The 26,649-nt window shown below is 51.1% G+C and overlaps 1 protein-coding gene across 1 annotated transcript in view; it reads right to left on the bottom strand.

The window, feature by feature from the left end:
* Nucleotides 1-26,649, bottom strand: part of GRIK4 (glutamate ionotropic receptor kainate type subunit 4) — a 386,960-nt gene that overhangs the window by 72,427 nt on the left and 287,884 nt on the right. Inside the window, exons 9-11 of the mRNA XM_064482153.1 lie at nucleotides 24,903-25,055; nucleotides 23,914-24,018; nucleotides 2,335-2,442 (exon numbers count right to left, since the gene is read on the bottom strand). Coding sequence (XP_064338223.1) covers nucleotides 2,335-2,442; nucleotides 23,914-24,018; nucleotides 24,903-25,055 — 366 coding nt within the window. The remainder of the gene's footprint in view (nucleotides 1-2,334; nucleotides 2,443-23,913; nucleotides 24,019-24,902; nucleotides 25,056-26,649) is intronic.

Here is a 26,649-nt window from a genome sequence, read left to right as displayed (position 1 = left end):
AGACTTCACGGAACAGGTGACATCTGAGCAGAGCTCTGAAGGGTGCAGAAGTATTTCCAGTTGGAAACAGGAATTAGGGGAGAGGGTATTCTGTGCAGAGGGAACAGCATTTACAGAGGCAGGGAACAGCATGAGACGGTGAGGAGGTGCTGGGCCGTCCAGTATGCACAGAGAGGAAGCAGGTACAGCGGGCCGGGCCTGATGATCAGGGGTTTATCTTCCAAGTTCAGGGCGGGTGGGCCCTGGGCAGCACCGAAGGGCTGTAGGTAAGGAAATGACAGGACATTCTGCTTTCAGAAGGACAGCACTGCCAGAAGAGGGGGATAGGGAGGTAAGACCAAGCAAGTGAGAAGCCTTGAGGGGCCCTTTGAGGCCTTGAGGCCTTTGAGGAGGCCACGCCGCAGCTCCGGTAAAGAGGTGGTTGGGCCCGAGTTAGGCCAGGAGCTTAAGGATGGACAGGAGGGGACAGACTCAGAATGGCCTTCGGTGCCAGAGAGGACAGTGGGAGGAAGGGCCCAGCCGTCACGCTGTGTGCTGCCCCCTCGGCCAGGACTGCAGCTCACCATGGCCCCAGCTCAGCCAGGATCTCCCAGATCTCAGCTGGTATGGCGTCACCAGCCCCTTCGAATCTTGCTGACATGCTCACACTGGTTCAGATGAGAGAAGGCTGGAGCAGAGATGGGGAGTGACGAACACCCTGGGAGTGGGGCTGCCCTCCCCATCCTTGGCTCAGACTCCTCCCTCTGCCTGGAATGTTCCTTCACAGACAGCCACTTGGCTGTCATCTGCTCAGATCTTCCCTTCTCAGTGGGGCCGGCACTCCCCCTTGCCTTCCCCAGATCTGCCTATTCCGGAACCCTTAAAACAGTGCGCAGCACACAATAGGGTCCCTACCCCACAATATCCACTGAAGGAGTGATAGAACATATTCAGGGACCCCCTGTCTCATACCAAGCAAATGAAGGGAAAATAGACGAGCCTGGCATTCAAGTTCCTGTGCACTCTGGACCCAAGCCACTCTCCTGGCTTCACGTCTTTCCCCTCTTTACCAACGCCCATTTCCCAGAAACCAGCGCTCCTCGGCACTTCCTGAGTGCCTGACGACGCTCTCCCTCATTCACCTCTGCCTCCCCATATCTCCCTGTCTTTGGTGGCCCATCCTCCGCGTCCCTCTTCTCTGAAGGCTTTGCTGACCTCCTGGATGGGACGGGACCATTCTTTCCTTTAACGCCCACTGGGCTAGGCGTGCGCCTCCTTCCTGGCTTTCGTGCCTCTCAGCTTACAGTAGGTCAGTAATTCTGGTCCCAGGCTCCTGGGCCCTGGGGGTTCATGGGGGTAGTGATGGTGGTCCCTGACCTCTATTTATTATCTGGAAAGCCTGAAAGAAACAGTCACATTTCTAGACTTGCACAGTTAGCGATGATAAGGCTGAGCCGGCCAACTGAAAAGTCAAATCTCTGTTTGGGGCTGGAATTCTATCAGCGTGGCCACTCTGGTCATCTCCTGCTGATAAGATGCTGGGCCAGGCAGGCAAATATGTTTTTGATCTGTTAAAAGGAAGTTGGAGGAGGGGGACAAACTATTACTTAGCAAATTACAGCAAATATAGATTATTGCTTAATAGATGTAGTTGGTTTAATTGACAAATCTTTTAAAATATGAGGTCTTCAGGTGTGGGGAGGAAGAAGACCTTGGCCGTGAATGTACTTGACTCGTGCCACCTGCTAAGTTACAGCCTCTTCGAGGACAGAGACTGAGTCTTCCTCATCTTGGTGACTCCAGGGATGAGCAGGAAGGAAGCCCCAGTGCCTGGCACACAGGCGGAAGGGCTTGCTAATTGTCAAAGAGAATTGAATCAGATAAAAAAGGCAGACGGTCCCTTGCTATAGAGATCGAGAACTTTCTTTTGATCATCTGGCCATGAAAACCCACTGAAATTCAGGTGTCCACCGGCGGGGGTGGGGGCAGAGGGAGGAATTTGTACATGAAGGTACCAGCAAAGTAGGCTGTTGTGAAGAGCCAGGGCCACCCCGATGGACTTCTCCCACCTGAGTCATAAGGTCCCCGTCCCTTGGCCACAAACAGCTGCCCCGGGAAGAGGCATCCACCAGCTGTGGGGTTTCTCCACCCCACCCCTCTTCCCCAGCTCTTTGGAACTCATCAGATATTTCCATATGAAATAGCAACTTGAGTTTAATTACACTGTCATAAATTGGCCTCGGGGCCGTGATTAGCGCTCCACCTTCTGTTCACTGGGAGGCTGTGAGCACTGAGGGATGGAGGGGGAACCCTGGGGAGCGGCAGCTGGGAGGCCCTGGGGGGGACCCTGCTTACCAGGATGGTGGTGACGACCAGGGTGGTGTTGAAGAGACTGTCAGAGATGTTGGAGGCGTAGAGGTGGCTGTCCATGCTGAGGCCGTCCGCCACGTGCCACTGGCCAATCTGAGGAGACCAAGGAGAGAGTCTGGGAAGGGGTGGAGGAAGGAGGCGGCTGGGGAGCTGGGCTGCTGAGGTCCTGCGGCCCTCCAGGCTTGGGGCAGCCGAGAGGCCAGTCCCCTGAATCCGGCTGGGCCGCATGGAAACCAGAGAAGGAGAGATGATGTGGTGTGTGGAGCAGACCGGTTGGGCTTGGGCAGGGTTCTTGTGACGTAGGGTGGGGGGGCAGTCAGGGAAGGGTGGGGAGACCTGAGGGGACGGGAAGACTTAAGAGAAGAGGAAGAGGGAAATGGAAGAAGAAAACAGGAACGGGCTGCAGTCCGGGGACGTGCTCTCCCGTGGAGGGGATGGGAGCACGTGCACCTGCGCCATCTTGAGGCAGGACTGAGCCGCGCAGCCCTTCTGCTCCAGTCCGCCGTCAGTCACCCTCACCATCTCTGTAAGAGTCAGAACGGCTATGAGAGAGAACGGCATACACGAGACTCCTTGACGAAAGTTTGCCGAATGATTCAGTGCGTGGATGAACCAGAGCGGGAAGGAAGCCTCAGGTCCTAGTCCTGGTGGGTCCCCTTGCTGGCTACGAGAACTTAGGCCAGTTACTTGAATCTTTCCAAGTCTCAGCTTCCCCTGCTGTAAAGGGCAGTGGCAATGTTTGCCCTGCCTCCTTCTCAGAGCCAACTGACATCACAGATGTGCCAGTTTGATGTTACATTATTCAGCTAGACCCAGGCACATGGATCTCGACTGCATAACCCCGGAAGGGTTACTGAACCTCTCTGAACATGTTTCCTCATCTGTAAAATGGGAATAACAGAAACTTCATTGTGAGGATGTAGTTAAGCTGAGACTCAAGAATAAATGCTCTTTTCCTTTCTCTGTTCTATCATCTTATCTTCTAGGGGGAAAAAAATCCACAACTTACTCAGTTCCCCATTCTAGAAAGTCATCTAAATAGAAACTCAACATCATCGGGTTTTTAGATGGTTTGTTTTCCCAGTGGAACCCTTTTTATAACTACACATACGTGTGTGCAATACCAATATATTTCTGTTAGCTGGAGCCCCTGGCAAATCTTTCTGGTGCTGAGTGTTGGAGGTGGGCAGCCAGGAGAGATGGCTGACAGCTGGCTGGAAACTCAATGAAATGCACACACCCGCCTCTGCCAGGCACCTCCGGGCAGCAGCAGCAGCTTCCCTGGAAAACCCGCACAAGTTCCCTGGGTGCCACGTGGCTCTTCCCACCAGGGCTGGGCTCTGGGCTCTTTTTGTGGAAGGTCCAACCACAGTGGAGCCATGTCTCACCTCTGGCCCCCACCCCCCCACCCCAGGGCCAGAGGGTTGAGAGTCCTGGGGAGCAGTAACCATCTCCCCGACGTCATGGTCCAGAGTTTGAGGAGGAGGGGGCCAAGCTGGACCCCTCCAGCTCCAGGAAAGAGCTTGATCGTCTCTGAAAGTGAGCCTTTCATCTGCCAGCAGGGAGATAATCAAAACCTCCTCTCTGAGCCTCAGCGAGCACGCCACCCGGAGGGGGCTGGGCAGCTTTCTCCACTTCTGGGACAGCAGAAGAGTGATGTACACACTCCTGTTCATTTTCATTTACAAGCAGTGTCTCCTGCATAGCCACCTGGGAAGCCCCATGTGACAGACAAAGGGACAGACACCAAGATAAAAGAGCTCACTCAGCTTGTCTGAGGCCACCTCCCATCAGCTGAGACGCCTGGAGCTCTAACCCCTGTGCCCTGAGCCCTGGTTGAGTCTTCTTAAGGAAGCCTCTGTGGCCATCCTGCCTGGCTCTCCAGTGTCCTGCTGCACGTTGTGTTTACTTGTCTGTCTGCCCCACCAGCCTGCGTGGGGCTGACCTACTCATGCTCACACCTCAGCATGAGGGGCCGGTACCCGGAGGCAGGGGAAGCCATCATCTCATATCGGCTGACTGCTGCTGTGGGTGAGGCGTGGGCAGGAGGCAGGGGAGCCCCCTCGGGCTCTGGGAGTGCCTACTGTCTCTCAGAGGGACTAGCCAGGTCAAGGTATTTCCTGAGCTTCCCCTCCTCCCCTCTCTCTGCAGGGGAGAGGGGTGGGGAGCATGAGGGGCGAGCTGCTAGGGGAACTGGAAGGGCAACAAGAGTCATGGGACACCTGGTGTGCGAGATGTGTTCCATCATCTCTGAATTCTCCCACCAACCCTGGGGAGCAGTGATGGCGTTTTTATATTACTCATGAGGAAACTGAGGCTCAGAGGTTTAACGGCTTGCTCAAGGTGGTACACGGGCTGGAACCCAGAGCTGTCTGACTCCTGAATCCAAGATCTTTCCCATCTCTGCTGCTATCCCTTGAAGGGCGGATGGCCATGCCCTCCACATAAGCAGGCCTGGCCAACCAGAGAAAGGCTGCAAGGGACCTCAGCCTCCCAGCAAGAATCCCGCACACAGCTCTTTACTCATGAATTTTTACATCCACAAAGCCAGGTGAAATGAGGCTATTTCCCTGTCTCTGAAGCGGCTAGAACTGGCTCCTGATGGTCTCCAAGGATGGGAAGGGCCAGTTTTGGACAGAGGATGTAAAGAACAATTGGGTCAGATGTTAGCATCTGGATATTTGGGACAGGACTGAACTTCTTAGAGTCCTGCCCCCCTAAACACGCACTTCACACTGACAGGCCCAGCCAGACCTCCTTCCCCCCAAATTTCCCACCCTGTTGTTCTCGGGGGACCCAATCCTCACTAACTGCCTGACTCAGCCCCAGACTCCCTGGCTGACCCAAACCACAAGACAGATTCCCACAAAAGCCGAGGATAGAAATGATTTACCCAGAGCCAGATCCAACAGCCTGAGCAATGTCCCCCACCCACCTCCCACCTCTGGAGACATGGCAAGGAGACTAATTAGTCCCCAGGCTCTAGTCAGGAAATGATTCTCCCACCCACCCTCCCATTAGCCCCCAAGAAATTAATAAACTCATCAGATCCAACAAAGCGGCTTGGCAGCTATTACACAGTGCAATCTAATTGCAGAAAGGCAGTGGGAGGGAGAGCAAGAGACAGAGCCAGGCGCCCTGGGATCCAGGCTGATTGCCCCACCCAGTGGGCACCTTCCAGGCCACACGCATGCCAGGGGCGGGCAGGAGACATAGCTCTCATCACTGACAATCTGTGGCTCTGCCTGCAGCCAAATTCCCTTGCTCCACCCCGCTGACACCTGCCCCCAAACCTCCTGCAGGAACAGCTGTTTTGTAAGCCTTTTCCACATGCCCACATGTGCAGGCTTGATTATGCTTCAAATAATGTCTTTCTGGGGCCCTCTCTTGGCACTTCCTGTCTCTCCCACTGGCTCTGCCTTTCCACCAGTTTAGAGACCCTAGGGGCTGCAGTGAAAGGAGGAGAGGGTGTGCATGTGGACACCACCACTGCTAGCCTACACAGCACCTTAATGCAGGTAAAGGCTCCCCCAGGGCTGATGTGGCCCTGCGGGCGCGCAGCTGGGCATGTGGATGTCAGCCTCCACTTGCCAGTGAGCATCACAGTCCACATCACGGACACAGTCACGCTGGAAGACCTGAGTTTAACTTGGCTTCTCTGTTTATGAGCTGTGTGATCCTGAGTCACAATCCCTCTGAGCCTCAGTTTCCCCATCTACAAAATGGGGATTAAAATAGCCATGATTCCCTCATTGGGTTCTTAAGGAGATTAAGTCAGATGGTGCAGGTGCAGAGAACCAGGCGAGCATTCACGGAATTTGCCATGCTGTCATCTGAGACAGAAGGTGGGATCGCTTCCGTGCCCCACACTTTGCACTGCAGACGTTATCAGATTAGACCCGAGTCTCAAGGTTTTGGTTCCTGGACCAGCAACATCAGCACCAGAAATGCGAATTCCCAGGCCCAGGCTGACTGCACCCGACACCCCAGGCGCAGACCCGCAGCACGAGTGTCAGGGGTTCCGATGCAGCCTGGATTAGAGCAGCACGAAGAGCGACTCTGACCACAAACACGGGGACAGGGAGGGGCAGGCGTGCAGGAGTGGACAGTGGCTGAAGGCCCAAAGGGCTCCTGGGAAAAAAGGCCCTGACTCGTTTGATTTGCCAGTTTCTGCGGTGTAAACACTTCCAACCATGGCCGATGTCAAGCTGCCAGCATGTCACAGGACACCGCGTTGGGGAGAGAAGTGCGCGATGGGATCTTGCTAGCCGGGGTGCCACCGGATTGCATACAAATCTCACTGCCACCCTACTTTATTAGTAAGGAAAGGAAAGTCCAAATAAGGTAAGAATTTACCCAAGTCACAGAGCTGATAGGTAGAAAAAAAAAAAAACAAAACAGGATTCAAAACAAGGCCAACGTGCTGCTTAACTGAGATCATGATGTGGAAAACAAATGTGGACCACACTCCTGAGTCCTTGCTCTTAGAAAGCAACTGATGAAAGAAGTCTTTTGTCAAATGTGAAAATTCAGGCCAACATAACTGACAGGGGATGCGTCTGCACGTGCACAGAAAGTATCCTTTATCCAACATCCCCAAAGGACACAGAATACATACGAATTAAAAGTAATCTTACTCCTTTAAGCACTAACACATAGGGGATTTAATTATTTATTTGGAAGTATTATTTCCCAAAATTCTTTTGCAGGAAATTAAACTTTCTGCTGTCCCCCTACGCAGAGGGGACACCTTTACCTTCATACAGTGTCACCACCACGAAGCCAGTTACTACACTGTCTGCTCACTGGTTATTGGAACGTGGCGTCTTCTTCCCCTCATTTCTGTGCTTTCATAAGTTAGTCTACTTTTCATAGTGTTTCTTTTCTCACTGTGAACTGTCACTGCTGACTGCTCTCAGGACAGCTGTGTCGAAGAGCACTTGTCCTTCCAGCAGCTGTGTTGGGAGCCCTGGGTGAGCCACCAGGAGACGGAGCTTGAAAGAATTACTGGAAGGAAAGCACAGATAAGGCCTGATGGGCCGAGGGGGTTTAGTGAACAGGCTCTGTGACACTGATGGGGGCAACCCGTCGTCCCTCGGAGGGGCAACTGCTGTACCACTGAACGAGTGTCAGAGACCTGCGTTCGGTCTGCCGAGTGACCCTGCGTCAGCGTGAGCAAGCTGGTCACTCCCTCAGCAACACACCGTGAGCAATGCTTGCCCAGGGGTCCTGACCGCAGGCGTCCTCCGCTGCTTCCTGAAAGAGCTGGTGGCGGGTCACCTGCAGTCTGGAGACTCGCATTAGCACCCAGCACCTCGTCCACAGGGCTGGGTGACGCTGAGCAAGTCAGTTAATGATCCCGAGGCTCACCCTTCCCTGGCCTCCACCCTAGTCCAAATTCCCACCGAACCTGCCTGGACTAGGATCCTAGGACCTCTCCTGGTTCTGTTCTCCACACAGCAGCAACCAGCTGCCTCTAAAAACCTCAAAGACGATCACACCAACCCCTGGTGAAAACTCTTCAATTCTTTTCCCACTTCGGTTGAAGGACAGAGACCAAAATCCTCAACACAGCCCACCAGGCCCACGAGGCCCGGCCGCGGGCCTCTCCCCACGTTCATCTCACAGCCCAGCTTCTACGGCTTTATCTGTGCTCCGGTCACAACTGCGTGTTCCAGTGCAGCAAGCTCCTTCCTGCCGGGGTCTCTGTGCACGCCATTTCCTGTCTGGAAGTCTCCCTGCTGCACGGCCCCCTGCCCCTCAAGCCCTACTTCAGCTAGTTCAGGGGCTGGCAAACCACGGACTATGGGCTCCATCCGGCCCGCCGCCTGTTGCAGGAAATAAAGTTTTATTGGAACACAGCCACGCCCGTTCACTGATGCGCTGTCTGTGACTGCGTTCATCTGCAACAGAAAAGCCGCCAAGGTCTAAATGTTTACTCTCTGGGCGTGTTTTATAGAAGTTTTCCAGGGGGGGAGGGTATAGCTCAAGTGGTGGAGCCCGTGCTTAGCATGCACGAGGTCCAGGGTTCAATCCCCAGCACCTCTTCTAAAAATAACTAATAAAACCTAATTACCTTCCCCCTGCAAATAATAATAATAAAGAAGTTTTCCAAACCCTGGTCCAGTTTATGTGTATCCCTCAGTCCTCAGGTTATAAATCACTACCTCCAGGACCTCTCCTTTAACTCCCAAAGTCAAACTTCTTCCCGAACCACATTCTCTTCCTTTAAAACATCTGTCTCTGGCCGTCAGTCTACATTCACTAATGAGGCCATTGCTCAGCGCTTGTCTTTCTCCCTGTGCGCTGACGGAGAGCGCTCCGCAGTCGCCTGAGCTGGGCGGTCCAGCCCAGAGCAGCCACACGCCTCCTGCTCCCCCTGGAATCACTCAGGGTTGTCATTCTGCTTTGTTCTCTCCCAACGAGGTAGAAAGGGACTCATTTTGAACAGCCTGAGGGACCTTCTCACATCTGTACCTGCCTCCGTGAGTAGGCGCACGGCTCTATAACATTTAATATTTTATGTGCGTTGAGATGATCTCTGCACTCAGTGCTGCCAGGATCCAGCTTGCAGACAGGCTGACATAACTCCAAGGCCCGGCAAGTCCTTCTGCTCCAGAATCAGGACTTCACGAACACTTACTGATCAGCTCTGCAGGCTGGGCACTTAGTCACATGGTTTGTTTACATAAATTTCCCTGATTCTGCATAATAATCCTCTCAGTACTCCCACCTAAGAAATGCAGGCACTTCGGACAGCAATAAAAATGCTTAATGCAGGCACCTCATACAAATTTTTGTTGAATGATGAATGAATAAAACTGAAACTCAGAGATGTCAAGCAGCTAGCTGAGAATTACAGTTAATAGGGGATGACACTGGAATTTGAACTCACATTCTATTTGCTACTATACCATCTGGTCGGGTCAGGGCAGGTACAAGCTACCCCGACCTTAAGACCTGGGCCTTCCATATACCTCTCTGATCACTGTGAACCTGTTCTTCGGTGAACATAGCCCTGAAGGGTGTCAGCTACAAGAGTCCCCAAGAGTGAGCCTGGTCAAGGCAAATGGTAGTTTCTTAGGGGCTTAGCACAGAGGGAGGGAGCCAGAAGACACACATTTTCTTAACTCCTTTGCGTAAGCTGTGTGACCTTGAGCAAGTCACTTAACCTCTCTGAATCTTTCTCATCTGAAAAATAGAAATAAATGAATCTGCCTGTCCATTGTACAGCATTGCTATTGATAATCAACTGAGTTAGTGTGTATGATGGCTTTTGATGAGCCATAATAAACCATGGGAACCTAAGATAATACTACTATCGTCCATCTGGTGGACATGCAGCTGACCAGAAGTCAAATTCCACCCTGCCATTTGCATGTGGCCTTGGGAAGCCAGTTTTGCTACCTATAAGATAAGGGTGGTTAGTCTTTCTTCCCTTCTCCTCTTGTTGGGCTGATATGAGGCGATCACAGATCAAAAGTTTAAAGGCCTACATAAAAAACAATACAGTAATGCCATTTGCAGAAACATGGATGGATCTGGAGATCGTCATTCTAAGTGAAGTAAGCCAGAAAGAGAAAGAAAAATATCATATGATAGCACTTATTTGTGGAATATTTTTAAAAAGATAGACACAAACTTATTTACAAAACAGAAACAGACTCACAGACATAGAAAACAAACTCATGGTTACCAAAGGGGAAAAAGAGTGGGAAGGGATAAATTGGGAGGTCGAGATTTGCAGATGCTAACTACTATACGTAGGACAGATAAATAACATGTTTCTCCTGTATAGCACAGGGAACCGTGTTTAATATCTTATAGTAGCCTATAGTGAAAAAGAATATGAAAAGGAATATATGTATGTATATGTATGACTGAAAAATTATGCTGTACACCAGAAACTGACACAACATTGTAAACTGACTATACTTCAATTTAAAAAATGGAAAAAAAAAAAGTTTAAAAGCCTACAACCAAATGCAAGCTTTTTATTCCAGATCCTTGTTCTCTAGGGCCGTCCGAAGTTGGACCAGCCATAACCAATGACTCACGTGTTTTAACCTCAGGAGCAGGATTCAAAGTTAAAGTTCTCATTCGGAAGAACACCTACAATAATGCCCTAGTGTCTCCTCGAGGGCACAGAGCTTGTTTCAATCTATAGGCAGGAAAAACGACAGTCTGGTGTGGATCAGAATCACAGGGGCTGGAGACCCCAGGAACTGAGACTGAGCACAGTTTAGAATCTCTGTAGTACGGGTCTGTGCCTTGATGTACGACCAGGGAAAGGGTTTGTAATGTAAGCCTCCACGGTGAACCCCTGGCATGAAGGAACAAAATGTTTATTGAATTTAAACCCAGTGTCTCCAGTCGTAGAAGTTTAGTTCACATGGGAGACTGGGTTGTGAGGAACAGCTGGTGCCTGAGGGGCTGATCTGGGGAACAAAGGGAGATGTTGATGTTGGCTGAAGACCCCATTCTTTCAGCCAAAATATTCTTCTAGCACAAAATATGTACTTACATGCAGAATACTGTGAAAACTCGGGTTCAGAGGACAACAGTGACAAATGCCAAAGGTAAGAGATCAGAAGCTAAGCCCAGGAAAAGCCGCAGGGACGCCATATCGAATGAGCTTTCCCTGGGCTTCTTCAACCTTCAGCTGAGCTGGTCTACGGCAGTGTTTTGTTCAGCTGTGGCTGCTCCCCATTAGTGGGTTACGAAATCAATTTAGTAGGTCAAGACCTGCATTTTGAAAATGAAATATGTGTCTAGAATAGATCAGAGTGCAATCCACAGAGCGGGGGCAACTATTGTTTCATAAGCTTTGGTTTCAATTATGTGTAGGTGGGTGTTAATGTGCCGCCTGGATTGCAACCTAAATGCAAGTCATGCTCAAAAAGGATGAACATGCCTGGTGCCAGGCATCTGGACACCTTACCTGTTCACTGATCTATAACCAGCACCTCGCAGAGTACCTAGAACACGGCTGATGCTCCATAAATGTATTTTTGGCATCAATGAACTCCTATCCCGGTCACTTGTAACTAAAGACTAACTACAAGAAAACCATACAAGCAGATCTTTTTGAACATTTACTGTGTGCTAAATACTGGACTAAATGCTTTACATTTGTCATCTAATTTAATCTTCCCAGCCACACTGTAAGGGAGGTACAGCTATCATCCCTGTTTTGCAGATTAGAAAACTGAGGCTCCAAGAGGTGAGGTTTCTTTGCCCAAAGTTCCATAGTTGATTCAGATTCGATCCTAGGCAGGTCCACTCTGCGGCACTGCCCCCAAGATATTAATTTTCCTGGGCTGTGGATATGCAGTTAAACATCTGGTAAACATCTGAACTGTTATTCCTTATCCATTGGTATTTGCCGTTAAGCTTTCCCGCCTGAGAGTCCCCATCCCTGAGGTCAGTCTTTGCTTTCCTTTGTCTTCGACTCTGACTTATGTATTTAGATGAGGACATTTAAATAAAGCCTGCAGAAGGGGACAGTGGGGTACAGTGGAAAAAGAAAAGCGTCAGGAATTCCGACTTCCTGACTGGCTCTGGTCTCAAATCCCGCCCATGACCACCAGGCTGGGAGCTCTTGTTTGGGCTCATACACTCCCCTTCACTTGGGGATGCCCAGCCATCCATCAGCCTTTGGCCTGAATGTCACCTCCTTGGGAATGCCTTTCCCAACCTCTGACTCAGTGCGTCACCATCATAGGGACTCACCCATAACGCCCTGAGTTTCTCCTTTGTAGCACTCAACATGCAATCATTTAGATAATTATCTATTTCATGCAATTATTTAGATAATTATTTGTTTCAAGTCCATTTCCCCCACTAGAAAATACATTCCCTGACTGATGAGCCTCTGTCTTACTCCTCACATATCCCTAATGCCTTGTGTGGAATCAATGCTTAGTAAATATTTGACAATTGCATTAATAAATTCCCCTTTGTCATTCCCGCTCCCAGGATAGTTCCTGGCCCAGGATGGGTGATCGATAAGTATCTGTTGAATTGAATTATGAAATTCCTTTGGGCGAGTCCCTTCTTTTTCATCTTCAGTTATTTTATCTACAAAAGAAGGATCTCATCTAGCCCCTTCCAGCTCCAACATGAATTCCTGAAGACGCCAGGTGGATTTATAATGGGGTATAGTTCTTCAAAGGGTTTTGGGGCAAAGCCAGGGAGAGACAGGCCTGAGAGGGACGACACAGAGAGGACTCGGGAGGAGATGGGAGGGGGGCACCGGAAGCTCAGCTGCCCAGGCATGAAGGTGAAACAGATGGCCACCTACGAGAGGGGTGCCGGGAGGGACCCTCTCCCGCCTGCAAGGGGACAGCTCTCTCTGAGCCCCGTGGCTGATACCTGGCGTCCCTCCATGAAAGAGCCTAGTCTGAGAGCGAAGACGCTGAGTTTGGTTAACACGGAAATAAATCTCAAAGTGTTAGCACATTATTATTCAATGCAACCGGTATTTGCTGAGCACCCACTCAGTGGCAGGTATGATGCAAGGGAAGAGAGTGTTCCTCTGCTCAGACCACGCCTGGAATATCGCACCCTGTTCCAGGCAGCACTCCTTAGGTGGAGCACAGACTACCTGGAGTGTGTGCCAAGTATACGGACCAGGAAGGGAAAGAGACTGAAACCACATGCTAGAAAGAAAAGTGAAAGGCAGTCATGGGAAGGATGAAATACACGTGTGAACCCAAGAACCAGAACTAAGGACCAAAGGAGAAAGAAAGAACTCCATCCAATAGATAGAGAAACATTCTAACAGCGCGAACTTTCTGTGATGGAATATGCTGTCCCTAGAGGTAGTGAGTCTCCCGACGCTGGAGGCATTTAAGCCCAGATGCTACTTCATGAGAACACATTTGCAAGAATCTAAGCATTTGATCAGAGGACCTTTACTAATCCTTTCAGCCCCAAGAGAGTAGGATCTCGATTCTACTTCTACGTCAGGGGAATCAGGAGGAAGGTCAGGGTATCGAGGAGGGTAGATGAGGTCCTTGGACAGTGTGAGGAAACAAGAGAGCAGAGGTGTGGGTTAACAAGTACGGAAAGGCCACTGTGGGAGAACTTCAGCCATTCATTAGGTTTGCTCATTCCTGGTCTTCTCTCCTGGCTGAACTCATTACAGTGCATTCTCATTATTCATGGTAGTTAATGTTCTATAAAGTAGCCACAAACACTGAATCAGGGGAGATTGAACCACTGCTCCTAAGGGAAAAACGGCTGGGTTCCTAAGAGCCTCTGGTCACAATATTTTCATCAACCAATCAACACATAACTTTGTTTTATGTGTGTTTCCGCTGATAGACATTTAATATATGCTGTTGATTCATTAATTTTGAACAAATGCATTCCAAGTCATGCCTGAATAATGTTTTTATAACACCTGTATTTTCTTTGTAAGGCACACCCCAGTTTCCTGCACTTAGGAACCCTACTAGACAGCACTTCAGAAATTAAGCATGGGGGGCGGGGTCATCTTAACAGCGAAATCGCCAAGAAAAAGCACAAAAATGTGAAAAAAGACATGACACTGAAGAAATCGTGAAAAGGATACTTGTTTACAGCACGAGACTAAAGAACAAGGCAGAGCCTCCCCTCGTTTGACCTCAGCTGGGAACATGCCCAGCGACCCACTCAAATTTTTCACTGCTCTGTGCATGTCTGCGAAGCGCACCATGAGTACTGAACTGGGGTCAGAAATGGATTTTAGAGAGTAGACCAGCTGGCAAATACGGAACCTGCAAGTAATGAGGATCAGTGGTACTTGTCTGCACTTGAATGCTTGGCTCTTGCCCAGATGTGCCCAGACTTCCATTCCGCAGCCCCAACCTCTGGGATGTGAAGTGGAATTTGGTCAAGCCCTCACCACTCCTCCCGCCAAAGAGAACAAACTGACGGTGGTGACTCTTTTCAGGGACTCTGGTGAAACATAAATATTGTCTAGGGCAGGAGCGGAGCTCACTTCACTCCACTCGGCGCTGGCTAAATATACCAATCCCCGGTGACGCTCTCAGGGATCTAACAGACTCTCCAGCTAGCTTAGGGCATTAGGAGTTAAATTTCCCTGAGCAGGGCAGGGAAATTTCTTGGACAGAAGTCCAGATTTTGATCATTTCTTTCACCTACATCTCAACTTCCTCTTTTTCTTGTGCGGTGAAAAGATCTCCCAGACGCTCTTCTAAACATTTTGGAAGGTAATCAAACTAGCATCGGGTGAATGCACGGCAGAGTCTGTAAACAGGAAGACTCAGCTGCGCAGCCCTCTCTCACCTCCAGAAGATGGAAGGTATTTCAAATTAGCTGCTGAGGAGAGAATTTATCAGAGAGCTCAGGCGTGCTCGAGAATTTTCATCTTACAGGAAAATTACTGCCAATGCACGAGACACAGTCAGGGCATGGAGAGTGCCCGGCTTCATTTGTTAAGCTCGCTGGGTGCGGAAGTATCTTGGGGAAGCAGTCGTACTAATAACACACAACTTTGAGCTCTGAGAGGCAGATGCCAATTGAACTAGTGATTCTAACAAAGCATCTGGGCTGAAGGAAGTTGTTCGCTGCCCATCCAGCAGGCGTCAGTGGAATGCTGGAGGGCAGGGGGAAGGTGCATCACTGGGCTTCTAGGGATGGACTGAGGATGGCCCTTCGCTGCTCCTAGATGGATGTAGGCTGCAGGTGGGACATGGTGTGTGGCTGGGCCTCCTTGCGCTCTGGAAGGATGGGGAGCTTTTAGTTGGGGGTATCAGCAGCTCCACTATGGGCAGTGCCACTGTGGACTCTCCCAGGAGTACAGCCACGACTTCTGGTTTTCACCTTCACCCAGAGCCACTGCAAAGAGGAACTGGGATACTGCCATGTTAGGGATGGAGGAAAGAGAAGGAGAGGTGGGGGAGGGCTGCAGGGAAACCCATCCCGAAGCAGGGACGGGCCAGCTGGCAGAATTTATTCCCAGCGAGCATGGCTGGCATGGGCTGGCCCCTCATCCCTCTTGCGGGGCTCTGGAGTTCCAGCAGGAGTGACGTGAGCATATGGCTCAGTCCTGCTTTGTCTTTCTCTCTGCCCTGAACTAGGCGAGAAGCGAGGTTCCAGGAAATACCGCATGCAAAGATAGAGAATTATATGGACAGACATCTCCACCAGAGACAACAGAACTAAAACTTGCACAACAGAGTAGAATCCTCAAGGCACAGCTATAAAAAATATTTCATTTTGTTCTCACAATAATTTGATGATGCACATAAAGCAGATATTATTATGACCATCATCTCTATTTTACTGAGGAAGCACAGAGTGGCGGAATGCTGGGGCTCAGCCTGAGTCTTTCCTCGTTCCCATGGTGCCTGCCCCTGCCACAGCTCCCTCTCATCTCCCTGGGTTTTCCCCTCCCCCTGGCCTGCCTGCCTTCGCTCCTCCACACCTCTGGCCTGGGGCCTGCCCCGCATCTCATCAGAGCTGCTTCATGAGACTAAGTTGGCAGCTCAGCCCTTCCAGCTCTCCCAGGCATGAGCTGGCTGCAGAGGCGCGGGAAGTCATCACTCAGAACTGGCAAACTTCCCCAGGCTGAGCTCAGGCAGGATGCGTGATCGGGCATATTACAAGAAATATATTTAAAACGCAGCACTTTCAAACCCTGCTCCTCTGCCCACAAGCAGCCCCCCTTTTGAAAATGCAAGTAGCTCTAATTTGTTTGCCGGCTGATGCGTGAATAAGCTTCTGCAGCCAGTGAATTTTCCATCAAAGCTGATAAGCCGGAAGTCCCTGTGCTTTGGGAGAAAGAGCTAGAAGTCTGTGGGCCAAGGGAAGCAGGAGGAGAGAAGGCCCTCAGGTGACACCTTTCCAAAGCCAGCTCATCTGCCTCCTGGCTCTCAGTCATCCCAGGGGTGACCAGGAGAGCCAGATGCCCTCACAGGAGGAGGTACTTAATAGACTTTTAATTAACCAGAGGCGTACTGCTGTTAGAGAATGGAAAGCCAATGGGAAGGGAGCAATGTATCAAAGATTTGAGGGGCCTTCCACTCCGATTTTCAAATTCCAGTTGCCAATCAGGAGGCTTGTCATGTGGAATCTCTCTTGAACAAACGGGGAGCAGTGGCTTTGGAGAAGTCTTGACAAAATCCTCGGTCCCTGGGGCTCCCCACACACGCCCCAGGTCCCAGAACCAAAGCTCTGTGCACACTAGTCCTTGTTCAGCGGTGTACCCTTTCTCCCAGCCCATGCTGAGCCCAGACCCAGCTGGGCGGTGCTGGGTCGGTACTCAAGGAGTCCCCAAGCCTGGAGGGACAGCAGTGCGAGCATGCTACAGTAGAGGCAGGCACAGGGAGCAGTTAAAAGGGGCACTGGAAGACTCCCTAAGGAGGGGCTTGATGATCCAAACTCTGGAGACGTGAGCAGGAGTGGCCGGCTGGGCATGGGGGTGAGGGGACAGGCACGGGGCGTCAGACAGCCTGGTGTGTGCCCTAGCATCGCTGCGGTAGGGCGTGCGGGGTGGCACGGGAGGAGGCTCAAAAGTGGGCAGGGCTGTACACCAGAAATTGACACATTGTAACTGACTATACTCCAATAATAAAAAACTAAGAAAAAAAAGTAGGCAGGGCCCAGCACGTGACAGCCTTGCTGTGGAGCTGCCATTTACCCTGAAAGCAAACGGGAGCCGCCGTGAGGTTTTCAGCCCAGGAATGACATCCCCGTCTGCGTTCTCCAGTGTGAAAGCTGGACTCAATAGCCTTTCAGGTCTCCTCCAAGTCTAAGAATTTATGATATTCTGTGAGATATTGTCAGCCATTCTAAACCACGAGCCAATTCCCCTATTCCCGGCTCCTTAATAAAAAGGAAGAAATAAGTGAATTCTCTGTCACCTTCAAAGCAGCCCCCAGACCACTGATCTGATCTCTTTTTCCCCCTCCCTCCACCTGGGAATCCGCTGCCTCAGAATTTCCTCATCAAAGGCCAAGTGGCTGGGAGTGGCCCACCAAACAGCCCCCCAGCCAGGGAGCTGGCACTCTCGATTTCCAGCAATCAAACCCCACTCCAGTGCTCTGAGCCAGGACTCACAAAGGCAGCTTCGAAGGATCTGCATATTTATGGTAAACTCCTTCCTCGGACTGAAAATGTATTAGATAGTAGCAACCACGGTGCTCCCAGAGCAGCTGCCCTGACTGGCAACCTGTCTGAACCTTACCGGTTATTCTTGTTAGCGCATGTCTCCCAAAGGCTCACACTGTGAGGGGCTGCGGGACAGGGTGCAGATGCTGGCAGCAGGGGGACCTGTCCATAGAGAGTGTGATGCCCTCCTCACTGTTCCCTCAATGCCATGTGCAGGCAACAGCAGTGCACACTCTCACCTGACAGTGTGTTTTTTGGGTTTTCTATTGTTCTTTGCTTTTGAGGTGGGTCTGGAGGTGGGGACAGGAGGGGACAGGTCTGCTAAAATTGCCATCAAAGCAAGAGAAGACACTTCCTGGTGCTCCGGCCACAGAGGGCCAGGATATGAATTGTAGCTGCCTTTACACTGCCAGTGGTGCAAACAAAGCTGGTTCTGCTGCCACAAACCCTGGACCATCCCACCCAACAACCTTCCCCGGCAGGCGGGCAGGTGTGCCAGCATGTGGGCTTCCATCAGGGAAGAGGGCAGCACTGTCCTCCCAGCAACTGGTGGGACCTGCAGGGACTTCAGGAAGTTGGAGACGGATTCCCTGAACCTTCTAGAGGACACAGTATCCTTGAGTTCTTGGTTTGCACGGGTGACTCACAAAAGCCATCTTGTCTACCCACTGCTCCTGGTTAGAACCACGCTCAAGTCAGCCCAGGAAATCAGGCCCTTGAAAAGCTGGGTTGGTATCAGCTTTGGAAAACTAAATACGGCTATCCGTTCACCATGCTTTTTACTCGCCCACTCTAGGCCAGCTCTGCCAATCTCTCCATCTCCGTGGGAACAGAGTTAAGTGGACCCATCGTCTAAGGAAAAGTTCACATGAAAATAACCCTGTATATGTTGTTGGTAGGAGTTAGGAGTAATTCATTGACTCCAAGGCCCAGAGTTCAGAATGAACAAAAAGTTTGAAAACAAATTCCAGTCAGCAAGTCAGCATGGTGAGTAGAAAGTGAGTGTTTGGCGTGAGGAAGGGGAAACCCCCACAGCGCTCTTAGCTCTCAGCGCCATCCGGAGCCTGGTCCCTAACTTGGGCCTCGTGTTTTACTAGAGCCCCAGACAAACCAAAGAGCATTAGTGGTGAGAGAGATGTTTGCTGTGTTGCATGGGGAACAGCTACGGGCCGTTGTTTGGGGAAGGAGAAAAATCAGAGGGACAGGACAACGCAAGCCCTGGACAGGGATTGCTGACTGCCATTGTTGCCTTTCCCAAAGATGAGGAGTTCTGGAAGGAACCATGACTCATTTATCTTGTGTTTCCAGCCCTTGACAGGAAGTAGGTGCTCAAAAAAAATCTTATGCTAAATTTCAGGAAAGAATGAATGAATGAAGTGAAATCACACTATGTTCAAATATTTGAAGAGCTGGTAAAGAGGAGAAAGCTGGTTATTCTGGGCTGCTTAAAGGGGAAGGATTGGGAGGCAGATTTTGACTCAATGCCTGGAAGACTTTGGAATGTGTCCCTGGGGAGGCGGTGAAATTCCCAGCCCAGGACATGTTCAAGGAAATGTCCCCCGGGGACACTGTGGAGAACAGTCTTGCATTGGGTCAGAAGATTAGACCGGAGGCCTCAAAGGTCTCCTCCAACATGTTCTGGGCAATTCTGCAGAGTGGAAAGACCAAGGCCTTTGAAGACAGCTAGACGTGGGCTCAGTTCTTAAGCCTGGAACTAATTAGCTGTATGGATGAGGATACACCACTTGAACTCTCTCTGTCTCTGTGTCTCTACCTGCAAGATGGAGAGAGGAGCTTTCATGCACGATTGATAAAAAGATGAGAAATTTTAAGTGCACCCCCCAGCACAGTGCATCCAATACATGGTAGCCATTCTCATTATGATGTCAACAGGGCCACCTTTCTATGTAACCACAGGCAAGCAGAAAAGAGTGCTGTGCAAACCTAGTTTCCATAATCCTTGGGCTTAGCCAGGCCAAATGTCGCGGGGTTACCATCTCCACTGCACAGAGGAAGAAGGTTTCGGTACCCCACTGCAATACACAGTGAGCCGATGGAAAAGGTTAGTTTTGCATCTTTAGCTAGACAACCCCCCCTCCCCTTGCCTTGTCCCTCCCTCTCCCGAAGGCTTAATTAGAGCCTGTTAAGCCATTTCCGATCCTCAGATGAAAGGTGTGCTCATCTTATTACAGTCCTAACAAAGTCGCTGGGGGCCTGCTCAGAACCTCTGATCTTTAAACCAAGTTAAAATGAAGAAAATTAAGGGCTCTGTAATGCTTTGCTCCCCTTTTCCCTTGCCTCTTTCAAGTAAGATTTCTCCCAAATTAAGAAGGAAGATTTTTTTCCTACTCCAACACCACTGAGGACATCTTTTGGGGGGTGGGGAGGGAGAACATGGGGTGGAGATGGGAGATCTCACACAGGCAAAAACTGGGGGATGGAGCTGGCGAACCTGGCCCAGGTTCAGAAATGTCACTTACGGAGCATCACAGGGCACATTTTTCCCCAAACAGACTCCAATGGAAGCTCCACAGAGTCCCAAGATGGAAAACCCTCTCTGAGCAGAATCAAAACAGTAATTTTTTAAATGGTAAAAAAAAAAAAAAAAAAAAAACCCTAAATTCTAAAAGACTGTTTTTAAAATGGTAATAATCCCTTAATCAGTCACTGGCAGGGAATATGGTATTTGGTTCAGACATTTACCAATTACAACCCACTGGGTCCCTGCGTGGTGCTTTCTAAATAATCAGATCTAGCTCTTAATAGTCACTCGCCCAGACAGGGAGAAAAAGCAAAAAACCAAATCCAAATGAGAAGATGCCATTACTAAAGAAAGCCTAACCCAGCAGGTCCCTGGGAGCCAGGAGCCGTCCTGGTCGGTAGCAGGTGGCAGCAGGGAAAAGTGTTTTGCTTTGGGGGTTTAGAGATACAAAGAAAGTGAAGAAAAGCCAAGAGGGGGAGGCCCATGGCTTTGGAGTGGGACAAGCCCGCGTGTGAATTCAGCTCTGCCCAAAGTCCTTGCTTCTCATGGACTTGGGCCGAACTCCTTACCACCTCTGAGCTTCAGGTTCCTGATTTGTGAAAGGCGCGTTTGTCCACCTTGAAGGGCTGTCCTGCAGATGAGAAGTGACCTGCGTAAAGCGCCCAGGTGGTGTCTGGTGAACAACTGGTCCACGAAAGACGCTACTTCCCCTGCTCCTTGTCAGCCTCTCCTCCCCTGCCAGCATCACCTTGGATGGAGAAACCCAAGTAATTATCACTCCCCAAACCATTTCTTCATCCTGTAATAAGCAGGGGAAGGACACCTGTCAAGAAGCAAAGATTGGGCCGGTGATTGGGATGGGACCTGGGGACCAGCGCTGCAAGGCTACATCTGTGCCCGTGATACATCCTGCACGGTTTTCACTGCGACTCACGGAATGTGAGCCGGACCGGAAAGCAGCAGGACGGTCACCAGATTTGCTGAAGAAAAATGGGTAATAAAGAGGATGATTGCAATCCACTTTACACGTCCAATCAAGGATGTTGTGTCCCTTAGGGTAGCTGAAGGTCAAAAACACCAACTTCTTTAACGGTCACGTCTGCAACAGAGTCTATTAATTCAACATTAGCGCAGAAAGATGGGGGTGGGATGCAGGGAGGTCAGAAAGAAATTCTATGCGTAGAAGCTGCAGTTGGCTAACATCTACTGGTACATATTTGTCAAAGGGTAGCCTGTGGACCACCAGCATTATAATCATCTATCCGGGTGCTAGTTAAGAAGATGCAACGCCTGGAATGCACCTCGTCTTACTAACTCAGAATTTATAGCTGTGGGGGTCTAGGAATGTGCGTCTTAAGCACCGATGGTCATTCTTGTGCACACTGGGTTTGAGAAGTCCTGTCCTCCACCGGTAGCGCGTGCTGCGGAAGAAGGAGCAGCAGCCACTGCGCAGGATGCCCCAGGGCAGAATCCCTCGGTGGGGCTGAGGGGTGGGTGCTGGTGGCTGGAGGTGCTGTTTCCTGATGACTCAGGCTGGCTCTCTCACGGCTGGTAGAGAAGCAGAGTTAAGGTGAAGCGGTACTCTAGGTCTGATGAGCTGTTTTTCAAGTAGAGGGTGGAATCAGGGCCACCGGCCAACTCTGCCACTGCAGGTGTCGCCTGATGGAAGTGGGCTGTTTCCGGGAGCGTCAGAAAGCAAGGCTGAGGGCCAAAGGAGCTTTTCCAAGCCCAAGCCTGGGTTTTCTACGGAGTAGATCTGGCCTTGGCACGAGCACTGTTCTCCCAACTACAGTGTCTCCCCATCATTCCCTCCCTGACCCTGTTTTACGTTGCCGGTAGCACTTACACTGCTGACGTACTACGTAAGTACTTGTTTGCCTAATGCCCGTCCCCTCCTAGAACACAGGCTCCCGGAAAGCAGAAATTGTGCCCATTTTTAACTCGCACCTAGAAGCCAGCCTGGCACACTGTAGGAACTCAAAAGATACACACTGAAAAAAAATGAATGAATGTTCTTCCCTTCACATCCCCAGGCACACTGGGACTCAGAAAGTCTGCCTGACAATTTTTCTACAGGCTGGCGGCTTCGTTTGTTCCAGGAATTATGAGCCCGAGGGCACAATTTGAGTTTAATAACCCCAAATTGTACTTATTTTTTCCACGTCGGTCTCCCTGGCCAGACAGTGGACCCTCTCCATGCGGGCACTGTGCTTCTCCGGTTCTGATTCTTCCATGCCCAGCACAGTGCCTGACACGTAGGGCGGGCTCAATACGTGATTTGTCACATAAACGAAACGACCATTTTGTGATACTCCATCCCATAGTTTCTGGCCACCTACCTAACGCCGGCCCCATTCGGGACGTTATGACAAACGATAGCTGTTGTCATTGCTTAAAGATCATGTAGCTCCGGAGAGGGCAGAACCCAAGCCTTGCAGACACAGGGATGGAGTGGCAGGATGCAGATGTGATGGGCCTCCCAGTGCAGCCCATGGTGCCACGAGGACCACCTTGGTGCCTGATGGTGCACCCTGGGCCCTCTGCTAGGTCTACCTAATCAGATTCCTGTGGGTAGAGTCTAAAAATCTGCATTTTTAACAAATTACCACCGTGATTCTGATGCATAATTGGTCATAATGGTTAAGAACTTGGGCTGCAGAGTCAGAGGTCCTTGGGTTCAGAACCAGCTGCCACTGCCCAAGGCCAAGTCAGTCAGTCTCCTAAAGCCTCAGTTTCCTCTCTTATAAAATGGGGATTAATAAAAGGCACCTACATTGTAGGATTAAATGAGAAAACAAAAATGATACCCTTAATGTGGTATATGGCCCATGGTAAGAGCTTAATGAATGAAGGCCCCTATGATGATGATGATGATGATGGTGGAGGCAGTGAAGATGATGATGGTGGTGGTGGTGAAGATGATGATGGTGGAGGTGGTGAAGATGATGGTGGAGGTGGTGAAGATGATGGTGGTGGTAGTGAAGATGATGGTGGTGGTGGTGAAGATGATGATGGTGGTGGTGGTGAAGATGATGATGGTGGTGGTGGTGAAGATGATGATGGTGGAGGTGGTGAAGATGATGATGAAGAAGACAATGATTCTGCCACCCCTTCAGTGGTACATTCCCTTGTTCAGACACTGATAGTCAGGAAACTCTTCAATATGTCTGCTTCTTGCTCTAATTAGTGCATCATTCCCTATCTCTCAAGCTTTTTTTAAGGATGGAGAAAAGATACACTAAGAATAAAGAGCTGATTATTAGGGTGATGGTGAAATTGGGAGACCTTCAGAGAGGTACTTGAAGAGACTGCCAGAATCTCTGTTTCCTCTGATGTAGGAGAATCAGAGGAAAAGAGAATGAGAAGGTTAATGGAGGAGAATGAGAAAGGAGTAGGGACTTGTAAGGAGCTCCAGCGGACAAAGCATCCCTGAGCTGACAGAGTACACAGGCAGCAGACAGGAGAGGAGGGGTGTGATTGGGATGGCGGGGGGCGGGGATGGGTTGGTCAGAAAAGAGCTGACAAGAGAGAGCTGGCCATCCATTCTAATGCTGAAGGGGTTCCTCAGCCCCCATGGGATCTGATCTGTGCGTGACCGGCAAGCAACCTGGAATCTAACACTGGTTCCAAGGTTAGGGCGAGATTCAGGGAGCAGAATAAACCAAACAGTGGAAAGGCCTCCTTCCGTGACGCCCCCTTGCCTCCTCTCTCCCGGCATAAGGCACAGTTGCCTCCCTCTTGGTATTCTGCTGGGGCTGCGGTTCCTGACCACGCTGGCTGATCCTGGTGCAGGAAGGAGGGAAGCCAGTGCCTGTGGGGAGCCTTGCCCAGGACACAGCCTGTTGCTCTTGGGGATGGCTGAGCACAGGAGGCCATCCTGAGTGCCAAGGAGGAATGGGCTGGGGACAGGGAAAGGGAAAAGGAGGAGGGATCCACCACCACAGCAGCACAGCTAGCCTTACCTGCCGAAAACCATTCCTTGTGAACTGTAAGATTTTCAAGGCATAGTTGGACCTCTGGCCTTTGCTGTTGAATTCAATGTGGCCGGTGAGACCTTCCAATTCTACCTGTCCAAGAGAGAGTGAGTTACAGCACCAACTAGGCCCCGCGTTCCAAGTGGCCCCAAGCAAGCATCTCATTGTGCTAGCTAGGTATGCGCCAGAAAGGGGAAGCCATCAGGATGCATTCTCTGTCTACCTCTTGGCCACAGGGTCTCAAGCCTATGAAAGTGATGTCTCTGGAACCAATTCAGACTTGGCCAGGGCTTGAGGAGGAAAGGAGGCCGCACACCCAATGACCTCGCAGCTGCTGCATAAACCAACACGATGCCAAGATGCCAGCTCGAGCTCGGGTCCCCCTGAGCTCCTCCTCCACGCCTCTGGCTGTGAATAGCATTTATCCTCCTTGGGCAGCTGCTCACCCACTCCAGCTTGCAAAAAGTCAGGATGATCTGACTCTAAATGCAAAATCCCAGCCACTGTGCACCAGGCTTCTCTGCCTGGTGATGGCTTCTTTGTGGGCGGGAATCCCTGTCCATCTCACCAGAGGCCTCATGGCTGGGAGAACACTGGGGAGAGCCAGCACCAAGCCAGAAGCACTGAGACTGCAGGGATCACGGTCTGCGGCAGCATTATCCATCCCCGTTTATGCAGAGCTTTGCAGGGACCGCTTCTGAGCCAAGGGGACAAATTCCAAGCCTGGAATCCAGGGGCCCTCTAATAGTCTGAGGCACAAGGGCCACTGCCTTGTAAACAAACTTGCTGTAGATTCTCAGTGATTTTTAGGGATTAGGGGACAAATGTGACCCATGATCCCCAGATGGGGTCACTGCAGATTGCTGTTTCACCTGGGGCTGTAGTGTCCTGAGGGGACCTGGAGGACAGGGGCCCTGAACAGTATCCCCCCGTCCCCCAGGCTGGGCGTGGCCTGCGGGGCCCCAGCCACCCCTCACCATGCGCAGGTAGTTCATGAGGCTGGTGCCATGCTGCCAGATCTGGGCCGAGCCACAGGACAGGGGCTTCACGCCGATCTCCTGGCTCCGGTTCAGCTCCTGCACCGCGGTCACCACGGCATAAACGGCGTCAAACAGCAGGGCCGAGGACAGCTGGGAGAGGGCAGAGAGCGGGGCAGAGGGAGGAAATGACGGGTGTAAAGGAAAGAAAGGGAAAAGGGGAAGAAAAGAGAAGAGGAGGAAGAGAGAAAAGCAAAATAAAGAAGTAAGGGTGTGTCTCTGATGCTGTTGGACTACTGCCTGTCTCTGGGCCGACTCCGCTTCCCCTAAGAGTCCAGGGGCTGGCCCAAGGAGACAATGGTGAGGCCTCTCTGAAATTGGACCATCAAGCCATTGCTTTGGGCCCCAGATTATTTCAAGAGTATCCCTTTCTCTCCTCGCTCCCCTGATCTGAGAGACTCCTGAGAAGGGGGCTCTCTTCTCCATCCCACTGCCCTTCCCCTGGCAGCCGAGCTCCTTCTTCAGTTGATTCGAGGCTCACCTGGATGCTTCTCGGCAAGACTACAACTGTCCTTGTCCTTTGCACATAATTCATTTCCCCCCAAGCACATGTGGCTCCTTTATTAATGGACCTCTCACGTTTCCCTGCCAAAGGACATATGGAAATTACGAACGCTAAAGACGCCCTTTCCAGCTCGGACAAGCATCTACGTGAGGGGAGTTAGCGACCCCTACTGACACCGGCTTTTCCATCCTTCCGTTTGGCTATTTAAATGATTCTGTAAACTAATTTCTGTCCCAGCGTCTCCCTTGCCTCCCAGTTAATCTCTCCGTGCTGAGATTCTCAAAATCACCGAGTGTCAGAACTAGAAGGGGTCCTGGAAACCAACCAGTCCAACTCAGAGGACTTCAGACAGGATGGGAGCAGACTGCAACCCAGCTGCCCTTTCTCCAGGCTCATTCCCCGCCCGTTCCTGTCCACCGCCTGCAGCAATGTCTTTCCCCCTCCCTTCCCGACAAGGCTCCTCTTGAGACGCCAGGGTATGTCATTGCTCCACCAGAATTATTCGTGCCTCGCCTCCCAGGACAGCGTGAGGCAGTCTTTCTAGATGCAGTTACCTTCTCAACAGCAGACAAGAGCATGAGGCTCTTGGGCCAGAGCTGGGGGCAGGGAAGGGCGGTGGGCAGGCCTCTCTGCTGCCCCGGGTTTGGTCATCACGCAGTTTCCCTCCCAGTCTGACTGGCTGTTTGTCCTCAAGTTAGCCTCTCAGTTAAGAGCACCTGGAGCCTTTGCTGGCACAGGACTACAAGGCGGTTGGGGAAGGGACCACCTGCACAGCACCCATTCTCCTCTGCCTCCTCCCCAACAGAACCCCCACTTCCTTCAGGTGTCCTCCCTTCCCCCATGCAGCCACGTGCTTCAGGGGTAGCTGTCCCAGCACATGACCCAGCCCGAGCTGTCAGGTGAGCCCGGCTGACCCAAGAGTCATCCCATCCCCCTGCCAGTATGCGATTTGGCACTGGGCAGATGGCCCGATTCTGACCAATGAGACACAAGCTGAGGCCTGGAGCAAGGGGCTGCTTCTCACAAGAGCTTCCTGTCTCTACGAGAGGCAGTCCATCCTCCTCTGGACACTGCTGGCTCTGGATATGACGCCCGGACCTGTGGCATCCATCCTGGTTCCAGCCTGAGGATGAAGCTGACACCAAGGGCTCAGAGCAGAGATGAAAAGAACCTGGGTTTCCA

The sequence above is a fragment of the Camelus dromedarius genome, chromosome 34, assembly GCF_036321535.1.
Source record: "Camelus dromedarius isolate mCamDro1 chromosome 34, mCamDro1.pat, whole genome shotgun sequence".
NCBI classification, from domain to species: domain Eukaryota; kingdom Metazoa; phylum Chordata; class Mammalia; order Artiodactyla; family Camelidae; genus Camelus; species Camelus dromedarius.
The sequence above is the reverse complement of the archived record's forward strand: the minus strand, read 5'-3'. Positions and strand labels throughout refer to the sequence as shown.